The 23,494-nt window shown below is 43.3% G+C and overlaps 1 protein-coding gene across 4 annotated transcripts in view; it reads right to left on the reverse strand.

The window, feature by feature from the left end:
* Positions 1 to 23,494, reverse strand: part of DIP2A (disco interacting protein 2 homolog A) — a 117,303-nt gene that overhangs the window by 89,865 nt on the left and 3,944 nt on the right. Inside the window, exons 1-2 of one of the 4 annotated variants that reach the window (XM_042956164.1) lie at positions 17,537 to 17,556; positions 15,117 to 15,208 (exon numbers count right to left, since the gene is read on the reverse strand). The exons of 1 other annotated variant lie outside the window; for it this stretch is intronic. In XM_042956164.1, coding sequence (XP_042812098.1) covers positions 15,117 to 15,132 — 16 coding nt within the window. In that variant the 5' untranslated portion in view covers positions 15,133 to 15,208; positions 17,537 to 17,556. Of the gene's footprint in view, positions 1 to 15,116; positions 15,246 to 17,536; positions 18,410 to 23,494 lie in introns of those variants that run through there. 2 more of the 4 variants (XM_042956161.1, XM_042956163.1) reach the window with 2 other exon arrangements.

Genomic DNA, 23,494 nt, shown 5'->3' on the forward strand with positions numbered 1-23,494 from the left:
CAAGTTGAGGAAGTCCCCCTCTATCCCCAGTTTACTCAGTTTTTATCTTGAGTAAGTGCTGGGTTTTGCCAATTGCTTTTGCTGCATCTTTGTACATATTGTGAAATGAACACAATAAACTCTAGTCAGCCATCACCACCGAGTTACGATTTTTTTCTTGTGAGGAGAACTTTTAAGATCTTCTCTCTTAGAAACTTCCAAATATCACCATGTGATTTTCTTTCTTTAGCCTGTTGCTGTGATGAACTCCATTAATTGATTTTCAAATGTTGAACCAGCCTTGCAGACTTGGTATAAATCCTGCTTGGTCATAGTATATAATTCTTTTTATACATTGTTGGATTCAATTTGCTAATATTTTGAGGACTTTTGCATCTATGTTCATGAAAGATATTGGTCTGTAGTTTTATCTTGTAATGTCTTTGTCTGGTTTTGGTATTAGGGTAATGTAGGCCTCATAGAATTAAGTATTCCCTCTGCTTCCATTCTATGAAACAGACTTCAAAGAATGGCTCTTATCTCTTCCTTAAGTGTTTGGTAGAATTCCCCAATGAACCCATCTGGGCCCAGTGCTTTCTATCTTGAAAGGCGATAATTTTTTTATTATTATTATTTTTTAATTTACATCCAAGTTAGTTAGCATATAGTGCAATAATTATTTCAGGAGTAGAATCCAGAAAGGTGATTAATTACTGATTCAATTTATTTTTTAAATAGTTTTCTTTAATGTTTATTTTTGAGAGAGAGAGAGAGAGAGAGAGAGCACGAGCAGGGGAGAGGCAGAGAGAGAGAGAGGGAGGCATGCAATGTGAAGGCTCCAGGCTCTGAGCTGTCAGCACAGAGCCTGACACGGGGCTCAAACCCAAGATCGTGACCTGAGCCGAGGTTGGACACTTAACCCACTGAGCCACTCAGGCAACCCTGATTCAATTTCTTTATTAGATATAGGCCTATTCAGACCGTCTATTTCTTCTTGTGTGAGTTTGGCAAACCGTATCTTTCAAGGAGTTGGTCCTTCTCATCTAGGTTATCAAATTCAGGGGAACAGAGTTGTTCCTAGTATTCCTTTATTATCCTTTTTTTTTTTTAATGTTTTTAATGCTTATTTATTTTTAAGAGGGGGTGAGAGAGACAGAGCATGAGAAGGGGAGGGGCAGAGAGAGAGGGAGACACAGAATCCAAAGCAGGCTCCAGACTCCAAGCTGTCAGCACAGAGCCCGATGTAGGGCTAGAACTCAGGAACTGTGAGATCATGACCCGAGCCGAAGTTGGACGCTCAACCAACTGAGCCACCGAGGTGCCCCACTTTATTATCCTTTTAATATTCAAAGGATCAGTATGATTTTCCTTTCATTTCTGACATTAGTAATTTGTGTCCTTTTTAAAAATTTTTTTGAAGTTTATTTATTTTGAGAGACGGAGACAGTACGAGCAGGGGAGGGGTAGAGAGAGATGGAGACAGAGAATCCCAAGCAGGCTCCACACCACCAGCACAGAGCTCAATGCAGGACTCAAACCCACAAAACCATGAGATCATGACCTGAGCTGAAACCAACAGTTGGATGCTTAACCAACTGAGCCACCGAAGCACCCCATGTGTCCTCTCTTTTGTAATTAGTCTAGCTAAAGACCTATTAATTTCACTGATTTACAAAGAACCAGCTTTTCCATTGACTTCTGGGGTTTGGTTCATTTATTTCTGCTCTAATTATCTCTTTCATTCTATTTAGTTTTGCTTTAATTTGCTCTTCCTTTTATAGTTTCCTAAGAAGGAAACTTGGGTTATTGATTTTTTAAACTGAGATATAATTGACACATAACATCATATTAAAGCTTCAGGTGTACAACATGATTTGATATTTGTATATATTGTGAAATGAACACAACTCTAGTCAGTCATCACGACAGATTTATCATTTTTTTCTTGTGAGGAAAACTTTTAAGATCTGTTTTCTTAGCAGCGTCCAAATACCACCAGTCTGTTCTCTGTTATCTATGAGCTCTGGTTTGTTTTGTTTTGTTAGATTCCACATATAAACGATATATATAGGGACCCCTGGGTGGCTCAGTCAGTTAAGCATCTGACTCTTGATCTAGGCTCAGGTCATGATCTCACAGTTCATGGATTGGAGCCCGCCCCCACCATGTTGGGCTCTGTGCTGACAGTATAGAGCCTGTTTGGGATTCTCTCTGTCTCTCTGCTCCTTCCCCCCCCACCAAATAAATAAACTTTAAAAAATAATATATTTGTGTGTGTGTGTGTGTATTCAATGTATATGTTTCCCTTTAAACACTGCTTTTGCTGCATCCCACAAATTTTGATAAGTTGTATTTTTATTTTCATTTAGTTCAAAATATTTTAGAATTTCTCTTGAATTTCTCTTTTGACCTGTGCTATTTAGAAGTATGTTGTTTAATCTCTACACTTTTTTAAAAAAGTGTATTTATTTATTTTGAGAGAGACAGAGACAGTGTGAGGGAAGGGGCAGAGAGAGAGGGAGAGAAAGAATCCCAAGCAGGCTCTGCGCTGCCAGCACAGAGCCCAAGGTGGGGCTTGAACTCACAAAACCGTGAGATCATGAATTGAGCTGAAACCAAGAGTCAGACGCTTAACCGACTGAGTCACCCAGGTGCACATAATTTGAGTTCTCTTTGTTATTGATTTCTAATTTAATTCTGTTGTGGTTTGAGAGCAACACTATGATTTCTATTCTTTTAAATCTGTGAAGATGTGTTTTATGGCCCAGAATGTGGTCTACCTTGGTGAATGCTTCATGTGGGCTTGAAAAGAAACTGTATTCTGCTGTTGTTGGATGAAACAGTCTACAGATATCCGTTATCCAGCAGACAGATGATATTGTTTGAATTCAAGTGTGTCTTTACTGATTTTGTTTGCTGGATCTGTCCTTTTCTGACAGAGGGGTGTTGAAGTCTCCAGCTATGATAGTGGATTCATCTATTTTTCTTTGCAATTCTATTCATTTTTTGCCTCACAGAGTTCGATGTCCATTGTGAGGTATATACACATGAAAAACTGTCATGTTTTTAATGGAGAAAACCATTAATGACCCCTTTATCATTATGTAATCCCACTTTCCCTAATAACTTTCCTTGCTTTAAAGGTTCTGATAATACCTCAGCAGGTTAGGCTTTGGTTAACTGGTTTCCCCCTGAAGGCAGACTTTGTTGTGAACAAAGTGCTTAAGAGTATTTCAAACCGACCCTTCCCCACCCCCACCCCCGGCTCCCCAACGCTCCCCACTCCCTTCCCCTGCCAAAAGCCTGAAGGGATTTTTCTCCCGTATTTACTGTGGGAAACTGGTCAAGCTCCTGGAGGTAAATTTTGCAATGTTGTGTGGACTCCCTTATGAATGAGTCTCCCTGGAGATTTTAACTCTCAGAGTTGTCCACACCAGGCTTCCAGCACTGGTTCCCATGATGGCTTCTGATCACTAAGGCTCTGCTCTGGGGAGCTGGCGACCTGTATTCACCTGTCTCTCCAATCTTGGAAGCTGTGGTTCGCCTGTATCTTCCCCTTTCTTACAGATCCAAGAAAAGCTGCAGATTTTTCAATCTGTTCAGCTTTTTACTTGTCAAGATTGAATGGCAACTTTCAGGCTTCTTACATATGAAGAAACCAGAGGGTTTTTAACTTATGAATTCAATTTGTTATAGGACTAGTCAGGTTATTTGTCTCCTTTTGGATAAGTTTTGGTCAGTAGTCTGTGATTTTCAGGAAATTGTACACTTCATCTAAGTTGTTGAATGTGTGTAGGGCTGTTAATAGGATTCCTTTATTATCCCTTTAATGTCTGTGGGATCTATGGTAATATCCTCCCCTTTCATTCTTGATACAGGTAATTTGTGTCTTGTCTATTCTTGGAGGTTTATCAATTTTATCATCTTTTTTAAAAAAAAAATTTTTTTTAACATTTATTTATTTTTGAGACAGAGAGAGACACAGCATGAACGGGGGAGGGGCAGAGAGAGAGGGAGACACAGAATCGGAAGCAGGCTCCAGGCTCTGAGCCATCAGCCCAGAGCCCAACGCGGGGCTCCAACTCGCGGACCGCGAGATCATGACCTGAGCTGAAGTCGGACGCTTAACCGACTGAGCCACCCAGGCGCCCCAATTTTATCATCTTTTTAAAGAACTGGTTTTTTGGTTTCATTGATTTTTCTCTATTGTTTTTCTGTTTTCAATTTCATTGATTTCTGCTCTTATCGTTTTCCTTCTATTAGGGAAATTCAAACTAAAACCATGATGAGATACCACGCTACACCTATTAGAATGGCTAAAATAAAAAATACTAATGGAATCAAGTGCTGAAAAGGATGTGGAACAATAGAACTATTATATATGGCTGGTAGGTATGTAAATGGTACAGCCACTCTGGAGAACAGTTTGGAAGTTTTTTATAAAGTTAAACATACTCAACATAGGACCCAGCAATTCTACTCTTAGCTATCTACCCTCGAGAAATAAAAACACTTATGTTCATGCAAAAACCTGTAAACACGTTTACAGCAACTTTATTCATAATCACCCAAAACTGGAAACAGCCCAATTGTCAAATGAATGGATAAAAAGACCATGGTATTACCATAGCAAGTAATATTACTCTGTAATAAAAAGGAACAGACTGTTGACATATACAAAAATGTAGATGAATCTCAAAAATATTATGCTAAGTGAAATAAGCCAGTCTCAAAAGGTTACACACTGTATGACATTCTTCAACAGACAAAACCCACAGGGATGAAGAGCAGATTAGTGGTTACCAGGCATTAAGGGTGGGAAGGGGTGACTGAATAGGGATAATATGAGGCATACCTGGGGGTGATGGAGCTGTTCTGTATCCTGATTATCATGGTGGTTGACATGAATCTGTAGGGTGTGAAGATTCACAGAGCTGTACACGAAAAGAAAAAAATCTACTCGACTGTATGCTAATTAAAAATAAAAAAACAAACAAATACAGGTGTACCATAGGAGGGGCTACAGGCATGGAAGGGATGGCGAGACAGGCAAGGGGTGCCCCCACTAGAACCTTCCTCAGGTACCTACCTGTGAGGTAGGCAAAAGAGAAGTCACCAGTTACAAATCAGAGCCCCAAAGCCTGAGAGGAACATCTGACATAAAAAAGTGCTTCAGGCAGGCAGCAGCTGGGTAATCGATACAGACCAAGTGTGACCGAGGAAGGAGCAGCCGTACAGGGCAGGGCACAATAGACAGGAGCCTCAGCGCCCAGGCAGAATCCAATCTGGCCCAAACGGCCCTTCAGTAGGCTGCCTTGACCACTTCAAGTTCAGTGCCAACCAGAGATCAGATGCTTACCAGAGACCTTGGACCCAAGTGAGCTAGACAGTGTTCATTCCTTTAGAAAGGGTATTGGCCCCTACTGTGTCCCCAAAGAAGGGGTCCAAGAGTCTACTGCGGCCCAGTCCAGGCCATACATGCCTACTCAAGCTCCCAAGGCAGGGATATCTGTGCTATCACAGCTGTGCATGTTCACAACTGCTGCTGGACTGGACACGACCTGCTGGAAGTGACCAAAGGGAGGAAGGCAAAGAAGCAACAAAAAGAGGGATGGCAGGCACATAGGGCTCCACACCTGATCACTGCAGAACTTCCAGACAGACGTCTACAGGGAAAACCAGGCAGGCCAGAGCCTGTGACCCAGGAAAAGAGGTAGAGAAAATCTGTTAGAAAACCTAAAGATTAATATTTTGTTTGTTGGTACCATGTGTTGGTTAATAGTGGTTCCTGAACTCAATATAAGCAGGTGGGAATTTCACTCTGCAAGTCTTTAAAGTTTCCTAAACAATAGTCTTAAATACACAGATCTAGTGCACAACAGCAGAACCTGACTGCAGAGTTTAAATTATTTATGGTCAACGTTGAAGAGCATTCATTAAATATGCCTCCATAGTAGGGATGGAGTGTCTATTCTCTCATATGTGATTAAAAACAAGCTTTCCAGGTGTTGTTTAATAAATATTATTTTCTTGGGGCGCCTGGGTGGCGCAGTCGGTTAAGCGTCTGACTTCAGCCAGGTCACGATCTCACGGTCCGTGAGTTCGAACCCCGCGTCAGGCTCTGGGCTGATGGCTCGGAGCCTGGAGCCTGTTTCCGATTCTGTGTCTCCCTCTCTCTCTGCCCCTCCCCCGTTCATGCTCTGTCTCTCTCTGTCCCAAAAATAAAATAAAAAAAAAAAAAAACGTTGAAAAAAAAAAATAAATATTATTTTCTTTTCTCTCTGTAAAGTTTTTAATAAACTACAGAAAATAAGTTGATTAAACTCAAAATATATATATATATATATTTGTATGTATAATTACATTTATACACACACAGACACACACGAATTCTATTTAATGGCAGTGGCAGACGGGGGCTCAAACCAACTTTCCCAATGAAAACAACAAGAAAGACTGAATTAAAAAATGTTTTTAAAAACTGTTGGAAGATACCAGAGCACTAACAAAGAAGTGAAGAACTGGAGGCCAACTTTTCCCCCGGAGGGGTCTGACAATTTAAAAAGTAGCAACCAAGTGGCTGAGCTAAGCAGAGCTTTGACAGACTCACGGAACTGAGCACTCGCCAAGGAGGAGGAGGCCCACAAACACTCTCGGTCATTTGAGATTTGGACAGACCACACTCTTGGGTATGAACTGGAAATAAGAGTAGCCTTCACAGGGTCAAGAGCTAGTTTCAAATCACTCTCTCCATGTCTGGATTAACGTGATCTTGGACTGTACGCACCCCATCCCATTCACGTGCAAGAAGCAAAAGTAAACCCTTTATGCAGAAACACAGAAACATCTAGAGTCACAAATCATTGCTACACCTACAGTGTCTCTGGCCTATAGACAACAGGAAGCTGTGACTACAAGCCATGAAAACCAATAGATAATAGGAAGATACAGATAAGAAAGCCACATAATGGAGTTTTAAAACACCATAATCAACATGTTCAAGGAATTAAAAAGCAAGATTGTGTTTAAAAAAAAAAAAAAAAAGGTGGGGGGGGCGGTGCGCCTGGGTGGCTTAGTTGGTTAAGCATCCGACTTTGGCTCAGGTCATGATCTCACGGCTTGTGAGTTCGAGCCCCGCGTTGGGCTCTGTGCTGACAGCTCAGAGCCTGGAGCCTGCTTCCGATTCTGTGTCTCCCTCTCTCTCTGCCCTTTCCCCGCTCACTCTGTTTCTCTCTCTCTCTCAAAAATAAATAAACATTTAAAAAAATTTTTTTTAAGTTAATTCTATGCCTGAAAAATACTGTATCCCAAATCCAGGAATAAATTTCACAAAAGATACATAAGACTACTAAACAGAAACTAAAAGCACTGTTTTAGTTGAGGTAAAGTTTAAAAGACCTAAAGAAATGAAGGGACATAGCACATCTGTGAATCTGAGTACTCAATACTGTAAAGATGTCATTTCTGTCCAAATAGATCCTTAGAGTCTGAGTAATTATAATTAAAACTCTTGCAGGGTGTGTGTGTGTGTGTGTGTGTGTGTGTGTGTGTGTGTGTGTATAGAAATAGACAGGCTGATGCTAAAACGTACATGGAAAATGCAAAGGGCCGATCAGCAAATCGAACTTGAAAACTAAAAGGGTCAGACTTTCCCAGACACAGAGCCTCACCGTTACGCTACAGTACAGAGGCAGGAAGGCTAAAATGAACAAGGAGAGCAACGGAGCAGCAATCAGTGGAAAGCAGTGGGGAAAAGATGGCCTTTTCCATAAATGTGCTGGGTCAACTGAATATCCACACGAAACAAATGAAATGACTCTTTTCTCACAAAACTCAACTCCAGGTAGGTTATGCACCTAAATGTGAAAGATCAATAAAGCTCTTAATATAAAAAAATATCTTCATGACCATGAGGTAGGGAAAGAACTCTTAAATATGACACAAAGATTACTAACCATAAAGGAAAAAACAAAAATGACCTGCAATACAATTCACAAAGAGGTTATAAGGAACAAATAGTAAAAGAAAATATTCTCTCCCCTAAGTATATTGCAGACTTTGAGGTGAGTGGATTCATTACTGAAGCCGCTATAACAAATTACCACAAACTCGATGGTGGCTTAAAATAAGAAAAATTCATTCACTCACAGTTATGGAGGTCAGAAGTCCAAAATCAGTTTCACTGAGCCCAAATGAAGGTGACAAAAGAGCCGCACTACCTCTTAAGATTCTGGGAGAGAAGTCTCCCAGCTTAAGACTCTTCCAGCTTGAACGCCAGCATGCTTTGAGTTGGGGCCACATCACTCCAATCTCTGCCTTGAAGCCCATCCGCCTCTCCTCCTCTGTGTGCATCCAATCCCCCTCTGCCTCTCTCTTCTAAAGACACTTTTGAGGGGCGCCTGGGTGGCTCAGTCAGTTGAGCATCTGACTTCGGCCCAGGTCATGATCTTGCGGTTTGTGAGTTTGAGCCCCACATCGGGCTCTGCGCTGACAGCTCAGAGCCTGGAGCCTGCTTCGGATTCTGTCTCCCGTCTCTCTCTGCCCCTCCCCCACTCTCACTGTCTCTCTCTCTCTGTCTCAAAAATAAAAACATAAAAAAAAATTTTTTTAAAGACACTTTTGATGGTATGTCAATTCCATCCAAAAAAATCCAGGTAACTCATCTCAAGATCAAGTTAGTCATATCTGCAAAGACTCTTTTTCCAAATATAGTAATGTTCACAGGTTCCAACTATTAGGACATGATGGGGGGGGGGGTACCACCAACAAATGCATTACAATGTGTGACCAATAAAAAATATACACGAATCTTTAAAACGGCTATGCCCTTTGGAAGAGGAACACATGTACTCCTTGAGTCACTCTGGGAAGAGCAAACATCTCCAGGTCAACAATGCCAGATTTACCCTAACAAAGTGGCCACACGGATAAACTGTACGACTGTGGTCTAGCAGGAGCACATCGACCCACAGAATAAGGCAGAAGCTGTGGCCAGAACAGGCTGATGGTCAGGTGCAGAGCAAGCCTGCCTTGATCCACCCTGGATCCACTTACTCCAATACTGAGTCCACTTCGACTCCTATACTGTCTGCCAACCGCCACCCTTCGGGCCTGGCCAGGTCTGAAGGCACTCTCCATTGCCCTCTTTTCCTGAGCTCTCCCCCATGCTGGCTTGCATCTGAGCTCCTAGACCGAGGCCTTGAGGCCTCCCCCGGGGACCCTTCTCCACGTGGACTATGGGGCAATGCCAGTGCCAATGTGCAGACAGTTCATCCTCCATTTCTTTCAAAAAATACACTCAGGACTGCATGATAAGTGGTGGATATATGTCACTAAACATAGGTCACAACCTACAGGGTCTACAACACCAGGAGGAAACTCAGGGAGCCTGGGTGGTGATGTGTCGGTGTACATTCAATGACAGAACAATTGTACACTCTGTGGGGTGGTCATAATGGGGGAGGCTGTGCACGGTGTGGAGGACAAGCAGCGTATGGGTACTCTGCACTTGCCACTCAGTTTCGCTGTGAACTGCTCTAAAAATGGTTTACTAATTTAAAAAATATATACTCAGGGAAAAAATTGATATACCATGGTATAATCATATAAAACAAAAACAACGCCAGAAAGCAGTTAGTTAGAATGAGTCAGTTACCTGTATTAACATAATCATTGCCATAATTCTAAAAACATAGTGTTGAGATTAAAAGCAAGTTTCAGAAGGACTCATATAGATCATTTAAAACATGCAAAACAGCACCATAGATTGCTCAAGGATATATGGAAATGCGGTAAAATAAAACACCAAGTGCAGGAGAGAAGCTAGCAGAAGGGGAATAGAATCAGCATGAGTGTGGTTTCCACACCCTCCTAATGGCTCTTTGTAAAAAATCTGAAGCTAATATGACAAAAATCTTCATTTTTTGAAAAATCAAGCAGCAGGTACATGGGTGTGCATATCACGATTCTGTCAACTTTTCTGTATGTTTGAAATATTCAAAATTAGAAAGAAAATTAAACAAGAAGTGGTCATCCACACTCAACAGTCTCTGACTCTTAAAAGACCTTCAGACTGGATTTTGCAGCTGGCCACGTTGCTCTTCCCCAAGGTCAGAGTCGTCGCTCCATGAAAGTGTGTGCCATATACTCTCTCCAGTCCTCAATAGCTTATCTCATTTACGGGTGCCTGGGTGGCTCAGTCGGTTAAATGTCCAACTTGGGCCCAGGTCATGGTCTCACCTTGAGTTTGAGCCCGGTATCAGGCTCTTATGCTGACAGCTCAGAGCCTGGAGCCTGCTTTAGATTCTGTATCTCCCTCTCTCTCTGCCCCCCTGCCTCTCTCTCTTCTCTCTCTCTCTGTCTCTCTCTCAAAAATAAACATTAAAAAATTTTTTTAATAAATAAATAAATAATCTCATTTAGCTGAACATGCATCTAAGACAATCAAGTAAACAGACAGCAACATCACAGAGAAGGATAAGATTCTTCCATAAAAATATGGCTCTTGCCTAACAAGTCTGTATTACATAAATGTGTAAATAGATAATAAACCTTTTAAAAACAGCAAGGCTGGCTCACCCAGCTTGCCCGGTGTAACACCTGACTCTTGACCTCAGAGTTGTGAGTTCAAGCCCCACATTGAGTGTAGAAATTACTTTTTAAAAAAATGACATAATAGGGGTGCCTGGGTGGCTCAGTCGGTTGAGCATCTGACTTCAGCTCAGGTCATGATCTTGCGGTTCGTGAGTTGGAGCCCCACGTCGGGCTCTGTGCTGACAGCTCAGAGCCTGGAGCCTGCTTTGGATTCTCTGTCTTCCTCTCTCTGCCCCTTCCCTGCTCATGCTCTGTCTCTGTCTCTCAAAAATGAATAAACGTTAAAAAAAAATTTTTTTTAATGACATAATAAAAGATTTGCTCGGACTGCTGTTTTAAAAAAATTAAAAATAAAAAAATAAACATAGCAGACATTTAATGCAAGAATGCTTTTAAACATCACTAGGTGAGATAAAGTCACACTATGATGCGATACTTGTTGGACACTCACGATCAGAACTTGGAATGCTGCTCCTGCAGCTGGAAGGGGAAGTTACACATCGTCCACTCCGGCATTTCCTAACTTTTCAGCTGCACGCCTTCTCCTCAGGTGAGCTCTCCCGAGGAGTCTAAGTGGAGAGTCTGCTCTGGCCGAGGCTGGGTTTGGGGTGGGGGGTGGTGCCTGCCTTCCAGGCGCACCCCCTCTACCCCCATATAGCCGGCCGCCCTCCTAAGGGGATGGCAGATTCGGGAACACTCCTGAAAACTCTCTACACCATCCTCTCTATACCACCATCTCCCATGACTGTCCCTCCCCGGCTCAGTTCAAAGGACACACTGTCCATCTGTTACTACTCTGCCTCATTCCTATCTTCCCTACCTAGATGGTGCTCGCCGTTCTGATCTACCTTTCTGACTTTCCAGAATCTAGACTGCTGTCCACTTCTTTTTAGTTTTTAAAATCTCTGCCATTTCAATGAGATTTGGGAGAGGAGAGTTATCATTACCTCATCATGTTCACGAGCATCAACCCGGCACAACTCCATTCCCACAAATGCTTCCCATGTGGAAACCCTCTCCTGCCTCTGCCCATACTCTCGTCCCTCCTGCTCCTGCTGTGGCACCTTCTTCAGTCTCCCCTGTGGCCTCCTGTCTCTGCCTTTCCTTTACGGGTTTGGGTTCCCCAGGGTTTTGTCCTAGGGCCTCTCTGCATGACTCAGTTCTCCCTACGGGGTCATCGTATTCACTTCAATCATGATTTACTGCCACTGACTTCCAAATTTCTACTTTTGGACAAGCCTTTCTAGAAAGTACCAGTCCCGCACATCCAAATGCCCCCTGGTCACCCCACACTCCACAGGTATGAAATGGACATGTTCTCTCCGAGTTCTGTTCTTTGTGAACAGTTCCATCATTTCTCAGTCACCCATTTGGGAAACTCAGGAGTCTCCCTAGACTCCCCTCTGACGTCCACTTCTTTACACCGAAACCTGTGGATTCTACTTCAGACCATCGTCTCCATTCCACAGCCCATCATTTCTTGCCCCAGATCACTACAACGTGCTCTTTAAGTGTTCTGCTCCCAATTTTGTGCTCCACCAACCCACTCTCTCCATGCTGCCAGAAAACATTCTCAATCACCAAGTGAGAAAAGGAGGAGAGACAGAAAGACAGAGACGGAGAAAGGTCACACAGGAATATTCCAATTGCCGCTTAATGCCTTACAAAAAAAAAAAAAAAAAAAAAAAAGAACTACCGACTCTATCATTTGTTAAGGAAGACCCACTTAAAATAAAGCACTTAAGAATAGCCATCCCCCCTTAGCCCTTTTATAAAAACGAAAAATTGGCCATCTGATTTTAAGATTTCACGGGTTCCTGAAAGCACACATGTATCATATTTCAATATTTCCCATTTTCTCCCCATGGTCAAGTACAGGGGTAGAAAGCTGTTTACTTCTCTTTAACAGAATGTCTTCGCAGAGCATACGCTTTGCCGTGCTGTCAGATACAGCAGCCAGCAGGCACTGGGGCTGTGAAAGCTGCTGCTGTTGCAGCGCTACTTACTAAAACCTCTGTCCACACTGAAGTGCACTGCCACCACGTTCAGATAGTACTTCTCTGTACCCGAGGATTCTAATCTATCCCAGCGGTCGGTTTGTCTATCCCCACATAACTCAATACTCCATGTGTATTTATTCATTGCCACAGTGTTTAAGTTTAGTTTGTTTGTTTGTTTGTTTGTTTGTTTGTTTAATTTATTGAGAGAGAGAGAGAACAGGAGAGGAACAGAGAGAGAAGGAGAGAGAGAATCCCAAGCTTGAACTCACGGGCCATGAGATCATGATGTGAGCTGAAATCTACAGTTGGTCATTCAACTGCTCAACCGACTGAGCCACCCAGGAGCCTCTATTGTCACAGTTTTAAAATTACTCTTGGTTTTCTCGTAGGGAATGAGCCTGACCTTTGCTCTTTTCTTCCCACTTGAAAAATGCCTCAACTCTTCTGGGAAGTTTACTCTTTTATAAACTCTAGGGTCAGACAATATATAGACAAATTCAGGGGCGATAGGCATACCTACACTACTGAGGGTCCTTCCCTACCCCAAAACACGGTATGATACTTTCCACTCTCCTACTTCTGGTCTGCTAAAGGTCCTCAGTAATATGCTGTGAATTTCCAAATGACAGCTGACACATCTCTTGTCGGACATTCCTGGGCACCAGATTATTTTGTGGCTATTGTGAAAGGGTGGGTTTTTTTCAGCTGATTCCTTCAAACCAGTTACTTGTGGTGTGAAAACACGTTACTGATTCCCTGGGGTGGAACTGCACCCAGCACTTTGGCAGCCTTGTTAATTCTGACGCTTCACCAATTCTCTGGGACTGTTTTGTGTAAGTAAACTTACAGTTTACAAATAGTTTTGTCTCCTCCTTACCAATTGTAATATTAATAGATGTTAGATAACTAGATCTTTATTGTCTTCCTAATTTTATGGGAGTATTTTAAAAATTTAAGTTTAAAACTTTTCTTTGAGGGAGAGAGAGTGCACACGAGGGTGGGGAGGGGACAAGAGCTAGGGAGACAGAGGATCCAAAGCAGGCTGTATGCTGACAGCAGACAGCCCGGTGCGGGGCTCAAACCCACAGACCTTGACATCATGATCTGAGCCAATAATCACAAGGTCTGGGGGTTTGAGCCCCACATCGGGCTCTGTGCTGACAGCTCAGAGCCTGGAGTCTGCTCTGGATTCTATGTCTCCCTCTCTCTCGGCCCTTCCCCCACTTGCGTTCTCTCTCTCTCTCTCTCTCAAAAATAAATAAACATTTAAAAATATTTTAATTTAAGTTTTAATGAATTAAAAGTATATTAAATTGACTTTTCAGTTTCCCAGTCCCACTAGCCACTTTTCAAGTGTTTAATAGCCACGTATGACTAGTGGCTACCACAGTGGTAATGGCTACAGTGGCTGCAGCACTAAACCTTTCCAACACCACAGAAAATTCTAGAGCTGACAGGTACCTGTCTCAGTCCTACTCACCTCACACATCCACAACACCCAACCGGCTGCAGGAAGCATTTGAGTTTCTTTCACCACTGGTCAAGACTCCAGAGGGCCCAGTCCAGGTTCCTTACCAGGATGCATAAATCCTCCTATAAGCCAAACCCCTGCCTTTCCCAACCTGCTCTCTCTACCCATCTGCCTGGGGAGCATAGTCTGGAAATACTCCAGCCCACCTCAGCTTTGGCTCATCTTCCTTTGTCTAGCATGTTCTTCCCTGTCCTCCTACTACACCCTCTGCACACATGCTTTCAAAATAAAAAACTGCAGGGACACCTGGGTGGCTCAGTAGGTTGAGCATCCAACTGTTGGCTTCGGCTCAGGTCATGATCCCAGCGTCGCCCAGTATGGACAGCTACCCCCAAATGAGTCCCATACCCATTTTACAATACTGCCACTGTTTATGTGTCTTTCCCACCCTCACTAGGTCATGAGCATCTTGGCACTCAGTCTGTTGAATACTGTTGAATGACACGATGACACACAGAGTCAGCTTGGTGGCCAGAACGAAACAGCACAGCCAGGTGGCTTAATCAACAAGAAGTTATTTTAGCATCGCTCTTAAGGCTAGAAGTCTGAGCTCAGGGAACCAGCAGGTTTGGTTCTTCCTGAGGCCTGTTTCCATAGCTTGCAGACAGCCACCTTCTCACCTGTCCTCATGTGGCTTTTTCTCTGTGTGCAAGTGCTCCTGGTATCCCCTCCTCTAGTAGGACCCCAGTCCTGCTGGACCAGGCCCACCCTATGACCTCATTTAACCTTAATCACCTCCCTAGAGACCCTGTCTCCAGATACTGTCACGAGGGGGTGTTGGGCTTCAACAAAGGAATTTGGGCAGACACAATTCAGCCCATAAAACCAAGATTACTTACTAATAAGGCTAGAAAATCTCATTTCTAAAACCTTTATCTCTAAAATATCCTAATTTTCGTGTTCCCTGAAAAGGGCTAATCCTTAGCCTCCATCCTCAGAGATAACCAAAGGAAGAAACAAAGCCCAGGAGTTACATAGGAACTTTCCACGATAGGCTTTTTGGAGTTACTTACCTGCTTCAACAAACATGAGTGTGTCCTTTCACATTTCAGATACTCAATTTAAAGGTCTTTTATCATAGATCCTGGAGAAAAAGTTCAGAAATCTGAAAAGAAATAAAAGATCTTTCTCCGCTATTTCCAAAATGGTAATCTCAAGTCACAGTCAGTATAAACTGAAGGAACAGGATTCTATTCTTTCCTTAAAGCTGAATAACACAAAGCCAAAGTCTGAAAGGAAACCCCTACGTGATTATTGTCCCCCCGTGATTATCTGAGGTACTGCCTCAAAAATCCAGGAAGTCTTAAAAACAGAAGCCATTCATCTCCTGTGTGAAAAAGGAAGAGGGAATTTGGGTACATCACTCAAAATGATTATCAATAAATGACAGAGGCAACTATTTTTAGGTGTTGTGTCTTTTACTGATTACACAGGTTTTTCTTTGCTGTGTAGCATATAATTTCCTAGTCTTTTTAATATACAAGGGCAATATCAGAAATGTTACATAATCTTTTCTACAAAGACTGACCCACAAAGATTATGTTATTCTTACTCAGAAGCAACTTCATTGCAAACAAAATGCTATAGCAAGAATTAGTTTTTATTATTATTATTATTATTATTATTATTATTATTATTACTTGAGAAAGAGAGAGAGAGTGTGAGCAGGGGAGAGGGGCAGTGAGAGAAAGAATCCCCAGCAGGCCCTATGCTCAGACAGAGCCCAATGTGGGGCTTGATACTAAGACCCTAGGATCGTGACCTGAGCCAAAATTAAGAGTCTAAAGCTCAACTAAGTGAGTCACTCAGATGCCCCTATTATTTTTTTTTTTTTAGTAATCTGTACACCCAACATGGGGCTCAAACTCATTAAGATTAAGAGTAGCATGCTCGACTAACTGAACCGGCCAGGCGTCCCGGTGAGAATTACTTTTAAAGGGTTTACTAGCAGGGATGCCAGGGTGGCTCGGTCGATTGAGCGCCCAACTCTTGATCTAGGTTTAGGTCACGATCTCATGGTTTGTGAGACTGAGCCCCACATTAGGCTTTCAGCTGACAGTGTGGAGCCTGCTTGGGATTCTCCCTCTCCTCTCTCTGCCCCTCCCCTGCTCCTGCGCGCTCTCTCTCTCTCTCTCTCTCTTTCTCTTTCTCTCTGCCCCTTCCCCACTCACATGTGCGCCCTCTCTCCCTCCCTCTCTCATAATAAATAAACTGAAAAAAAAAGATTTACTAGCAGAGCAGAATAAAGTAACTTAATCTTACTTTGTTCCTACCCTTTCTCCAGGTAGGTCATGGTACAGTAACCAAATACTTGGTATGAATTCGTTCTTACTTTATTATTATTTTTTTAACATTCATTTTTGAGAGACAGAAAGAGACAGAGTGCAAGTGGGGGAGGGGCAGAGAGAGAAGGAGACACAGAATCTGAAGCAGGCTCCAGACTCTGAGCCGTCAGCACAGAGCCCAACGCAGGGTGCAAATCCATGCACCGTGAGCTCATGACCTGAGCCGAAGTTGGATGCTCAACCGACTAAGCCACCCAGGCGTCCCTGTTTTTATTTTAAATAAATGTTGCATATCACATCAGGCAAAACAACACATTAAAAGATGAAATAAAAATGTATTTTCAAAAATTACAACTGTTTTCTTACTTTTTAACTAAAACAATGGACCGCTCAACCTAGACCCTGATGATGAGATGGGCACGGCAGCAACATGCTGGCTAACATTCACTGGGGACACACCACATGAAATGTGGGTGCCAACTATGAGGCACGGTGTGACACTGCTCCCCAAGGCTCATATTTCCATGGGGACATTTCACCAGGCAGAGACTCTTCATTCGCACAGACCAGGGCCCCCACTCCAGTCTCTTTTCAAGCTTCTAAGTCCTGGAGGCATATTTACCCCACTTTGTGAGACTAAAGGTCTAAAGACAGAAGGAGCTAAATGACCAATAGCAGCTCCTCACAGAGCACGACCCAGACCCCACATGCCCCATACCTCAGCAGAAGGCCTGCCCTGGGGAGCAAGGCCAGGTGGCCCTCCCCAAGAAGGCTGTCCTCGAGGCTGCCAACAAGTACCTCGTGTGAGAAAGGCACAGGCAGCCGGGTCCCAAGAAAGGACCCAAGAAAGGGTCCCACTCCAGACCCAGCCAGCACTGAGCAGGATGGCAATGCCATTCTCTTCAAGGTCCTTGTGACGACTGAGCGGGGCAGACACTTGGGACAACATTCTCTGGAAGAACCTCCTTACAGTAAGTGCTCCAATGCTAGAGTCACGCGAGGGAGGTGGGTTTTCAGCACCACTGGTCAATCTTCAATAGAACCAGCTCTTAATTAGTAGTCAGGAATAGGTCAGGCACAAACCCCCATAGAACTAACAGGGAAGGGGCTCTAGCATCAGCATACCAAATTTGTGGTCCTCTCAGTACCTGTCACATGAATGAAGCATTTAATGAACGTGTCCTGTCCGCAGTAGTGAATGCATTCCTCAAAGTCATCTTGAAACAGCGAAACAAGGCAACCAGCTGGCGTCACTGTTGTCATGGTGAGCGCATTCTGACCAGTTCTTCCTTGAATCAATGAACAAGTGCGTTTTCCCTCAAATCCAGTCACCCTTCTCTCTCTTCCCCATCTCGCCACCGTGAGTGCGGGCAGCACCTCAAACCGAAGCCCAGTACTCACGTCTTGACTCCTTGCCGCCTTCCCCACCGGCGCCCGTCAGCCAATTCCTTCCATTTCTCCTTCGGGCCCAGTGGCTTCTCGCCCCACGACGGCTGCCATTTCTCACGCAGCAGCGCCTGCCTCCTAAGTGACCTGAACCCAGCTCACTCTTGCCTCCCTGCGGTCCATTCCTGACACCACAGCTGGGGAGTCTTCAAGGACATAAACCGTCAAAGCAGCAGAAGCTCCAGGGGCCACTCATCACACTTAAAGTAGAAACCAGTAGATCCCCAGGCTCGGCCTAGGCTCAGAGGGCCTAGGCTCAGGCGGCCTTTCAGGCCATCTCCTTCAAGCCGCCCACCTTCTCATCGCCCAACTGGTTGGGATGCTCCCTCCCCAGTCACGTGGAGGCACCTGCCCAGAGGTGTTTTCTGACCACTGGTCTAAAACCACATCCCCAAGTCCCAGTCGTTGGCTTTCTTTACAGCAGAGCCTGGATTTATGTAGGTCAGTGGACGTGGATGACATGGCAGCGGCTCTGGTGCCAGGGACACAGAGGACAGCAAGGCAGGTTCGGCCCCAGCTCTCATGAAGTATCGTGAAGGACCACTAAACCAGAATCAGCCACAGGCAAGAGGGTCCTGAGAAGAGTGAACAATCCAATTCAATACACACTGACCAACAACTATGTGACAGGTACAGTCTCGGAGTGCAGACCATTGATAAGGGAGATAGACACGCAAACCAACACCAGCAGATGATAAATCAGCCTTTCAACCTGGGTCTAGACCAGAGAGCCCCGATGGCAGTTTAGGGCCTCTGAGAAGCAGATGCTAAGACAGGATAGACATGCAAGAGACATGCAAGCGATTTACGTGGGAAGTGCAGGTGAAGGAGGGAGCCGGAGGAGGCCAGAAAGTTGTCTGACAAGACGCAGGTGATCCCTTGCAGAGGGGGGAGGAAAGGAAGGCAGAGTGGGTGGAAAAAGTCTTAGACTCCACACAGCTCTAAGCAAGTTTCAGGCCAGTGTGGAATCCTGGAGCCAAAGTCCCCAGCAGAAGCCTCAGGCTTCCAGGAAGGGGTCTGCTTTTGTATTCCCGCAAGGGAAGTGGGGCTCAGCGTGAAGCTGGTGTGGACCCACAACCCAGAGGTGAGGCCATAGGTGGATACAGCCACTGTGGGGCTCAGAACAACCTACTAGATCACACTGGAGACTTGAGCCTCACATCAGCAGGGACTCCACTGGTAGTTTCTTCCTGGTAGTTTAGGCAACAAAGACCAAATTCTGGTTCGATGGCTCCCTGAGGCACAGGTCTGTCCTGCTGATGGATGGCTTCACTGAATTTGAAAAACTATTGACAAAAAGCTAAGTATTCAGTCAACCACAGATGATTCTTGATTTCAAATTGAAAATAGGAGGGGGTGACTGGGTGGCTCAGTTAGTTAAGCATCAACCTCAGCTCAGGTCATGATCTCGAGGTCCCTGAGCTCGAGCCCCGCATCAGGCTCTGTGCTGACAGCTCACAGCCTAGAGCCTGCTTCAGATTCTGTGTCTCCCTCTCTCTCGGTCCCTCCCCATCTCACGCTGTCTCTCTCTCTCTTAAAAATAAACATTAAAATAAAATAAAATAAAATAAAATAAAATAAAATAAAAAATAGGATGGTGCCTGGGTGGCACAGTCAGTTGAGCATCTGACTCTTGGTTTTGGTTCAGGTCATGACCTCACAGCCATAAAACTGAGGCCCCATTGGGCTCCATGCTGGGTGTGGAGCCTGCTTAAGATTCTCTCTCTCTCTCTCTCTCTCTCTCTCTCTCTCTCTCTCTCTCTCTCCCTCTGCGCCTCCCCCACTGACACGTGTGTGCCCTCTCTCCAAAAAAAAAAAAAAAACAAAACTGTGAAACAAAACAAAACTGAAAATGGGGTGCCTGATTGGCTTCATCAGTGGAGCATGCAACTCTTGATCTCAGGGTCTTGAGTTCTAGCTCTACATTGGGTATGGAGCCTACTTAAAATAAAAAATTAAAATAAAAAATTAAATAAAACTGAAAAAAAATACCATGTGTAGTTTTTGCCTTTTTATTAATTAAATAATCATTCGTTAAAACGCCTAAAATATGCTAGGTACTGAGGACATAAAGATGATCAGACCAAAACCTCCTCTTGAAGTGTTCCCTATGACGTAGCAAAGAAAAACAAGCAAACAAATACAACAGTGTGATAAATCCTACGACAGGGACACAATGAGTGCTACGGGGACACAGAAGAGTAGGCACCTAACTGGAGAAGGGTGGGTGGTGTTTCTTAGAGGAAGGCAGAACTTCAAAGAGAAAGTGAAGTTTAAATTTAAGTCCTAAAACAAAGGCAGGAATTCAACAGTACAGAATAGTTGGCAATGAAATGTGCAAAGTTTTAGAATGTTAAAACTGAAATCAGGGGCGCCTGGGTGGCTCAGTCGGTTAAGCGTCCAACTTCGGCCTCAGGTCATGATCTCACAGTCAGTGATTCGAGTCCCGCATCGGGCTCTGTGCTGACAGCTCAGAGCCTAGAGCCTGCTTCAGATTCTGCGTCTCCCTCGCTCTCTGCCCCTCCCCCACTCGTACTCTGTCTCTCAAAGATGAATAAATGTTAAAAAAAAAAAAAATTTTTTTAAACTGAAATCATAGTATTGATATTCTTTTAAAAATTTATAAATCAAAATTCTCTAAGAAGAAAATTTATACATGTATATATATTTTTAATGTTTATTTATTTTTGAGAGAGACAGAGAGACAGAAGGACAGAGTGCAAGCAGGGAAGGGGCAGAGAGAGAGGGAGACACACAATCCAAAGCAGGCTCCAGGCTCTAAGCTATCAGCACAGAGCCTGACACGGGGCTCGAACCCACAAGCCATAAATAAGACCATGACCTGAGCCGAAGTCGGACACCCAACCGACTGAGCCACCCAGGCGCCCCAAGAAAAAAAAATTGTAAACAGACAACTGTGCTAGAATGATTCACTACAAATAGAAAAAAATTCTAAAGGAAATATTCCTGAATCATACAAGCTATCATTTTTACAGTAAAAAATTTTTAAGTATTATTTTTAGAGATTTTCAAACATGCTTTATGAATTGAAAGATCTGACTGACTTTACATATACAACCAGAAGTCCTTCTTACACCAGGAAAGAGCTAAAAAATATGTTACAAAAAGTATAAAGAAAAAGATAACGGCATCTAGTATTTCCTTAAAAACTCTGTTAGAGTTGCACGGACTGGCACTGCTCAAAGGTTTTAGGCTCAGGACCCCTTCACGCTCTTAAAAATTACTGAGGACTCCGGAGAGTTTTTGTTTGTATGTGTTATACTGATCAACGTTTACCATATTAGAAATTAAAATGGTAAAAATGTTAAAATATTTAATTCACTGAAATTTTTTATAATAAGCTATGTTAACATAAACATATTTTTTTTTAATTTTTTTTTTTTAACGTTTATTTATTTTTGAGACAGGGAGAGACAAAGCATGAACGGGGGGAGGGTCAGAGAGAGAGGGAGACACAGAATCTGAAACAGGCTCCAGGCTCTGAGCTGTCAGCACAGAGCCCGACGCGGGGCTCGAACCCACGGAGTGCGAGATCGTGACCTGAGCCGAAGTCGGACACCCAACCGACTGAGCCACCCAGGCGCCCCTAACATAAACATATTTTTAATAAAAAGTAGTAGATTTCCAAAGCCAAAAACATTCAGTGAGTACAGGTATTGTTTTACTTTTACAAACCCCTTTAGTACCTGGCTTTATAGAAAACAGTTGGATAGATTCTCTTATCAGAATCAACATTCAATCTTATTGCAACATGTGGCTTCATTTGAAGTCAGATCCCGCCTCACACACACATATATGTTGGAAAAGGGAAAGGTGTTTCAGTAGCCTTTTGAGATCATTGTGGACATTCTTCTATGATACCACACCACCAAAACCAGGCAAGTGGTAGGTAGCTTCCCACTGAATAGTTGCAATGTTGAGTCTAAAACCGTATCAATGAACTTTTCAGAACTTTTCCTACTGTTACATTACAACCCAATGGTTGTATCTTTTACCCATGCACAAATTTGTAACATGATACCTTGATATTTAGAAAACACTGGTTCACAGGGCTCCTGGGTGGCTCAGTCAGTTGAGCGACTTTGGTGCAGGTCATGATCTCACGGTTCATGAATCCAAGCCCCACATCGGGCTTGTTGCCATCAGCCTGTCAGCACAGAGCCTGCTTTGGATCCTTTATCCCCCTCTCTCTACCCCTACCCCGCTTGCGCTCTCTCAAAAATAAATAAACATTGAAAAAAGAAAATACTGGTTCACAGAATTATGTAGACCTTCCTAATGTTGACACATTTCATTATAATATCAAATACACTAATACTGCCACTGATCTCATCAAAAAGTATTTAATGTAATAGGAAGTTGTCATGCTCATGGTACAGATAAGTTTTATAAAATTTAAATTTTTGTTCAAAAGCACAAATAGTACCATTGACCACAAATTCTGACAGCTGTTCTCTTTCATTTACGTTCTAGAAAATGTCCATCAACTATCCAAGTCTCAATAACTACAGTTTATCTACAACCCACTTTTTGAAGCAAAAATAGCATTCTGCGACAAGTCATTAGCTCATTTTGTAACTCAAAATACACAACCGCTATTCCTCAAAACAGGCCCTGTACCTCTCTGTGTGGCACCTCTCATTTCCTCACACAGACTCTTAAAAAGACAAGTATTCAAGGGTTGAGATTTAAGAAAATTAATTTTTATTGCTTCATCAGTAAAAGGAAGGCTATGTTTAAGTCAAACTGGGGAGTTGGTGAAGAAAGCAACGATGTCAGTATGATTGGGGGCCCTGGCCTCAATTGGTGCTAAGGTACCAGCATCGCTTGTCTATCAATACAAACACAGAGAAAACAGCCATGACATCTTCGTGTTATTATGACAAGTTATTATGAAAAGTCTTCCCTCACAGGCCCCCAGAAAGGGCCTCAGAGACCCCCAGAGGTCAGTGAACCACTGTTTAGGAAGCACCAGCAGATTACTTCTGAAAGGAAACCTAGGAAATGGATAGCAGAGAACACTGCCAGAGAGGTGTGGAGGGGGGGTTGCATGCGCATGTGCACGCGTGCACACACACACACACACACACACACACACACTCATTCACTCACTCTATCCTACATTTCCTTGGAACCGCTTCACTTCTCTGCCACCTGTATCTGCACGACTTTTTAATATAACCGTGTGCAAAGCTGATCCATGAAGAAACAGAGCTAACCCTGACCTCTGACAGCTGAAACATTAGCTAGTGTCCAGCGGGCACTCAACAATCACTGAATGTACAAATAACAAATACAAAAAACAAAAAGTGGCAAGAATTCCAAAAGTGGGAGCAAGTGCGATGAGAGTTGCAAGAAAGTAGCCACATGAGAGATGATCAAGAAAGGCTCCAAATAAGAAGGCATTTGGGTTGGGCTTTGATGGGTGAAAAGAATTTGGACATGAGAACTTTAATACACCACAAAATATTTACAAAGCACAACGCATGTTTACTGACATAAAGGCAAGGTCAGGCTACCATTTGAAAATGAAGAATTATATCACAAATTATAGACATTAAAGACATTTAAAGAGGAAAACAGCTTTGTGAAGAAGTCCCTTCCTCTGCACACACAGAGCTTCCCCCTTTTTCACTTGC

This window comes from Panthera leo, chromosome C2, assembly GCF_018350215.1.
Source record: "Panthera leo isolate Ple1 chromosome C2, P.leo_Ple1_pat1.1, whole genome shotgun sequence".
Classification (NCBI taxonomy): domain Eukaryota; kingdom Metazoa; phylum Chordata; class Mammalia; order Carnivora; family Felidae; genus Panthera; species Panthera leo.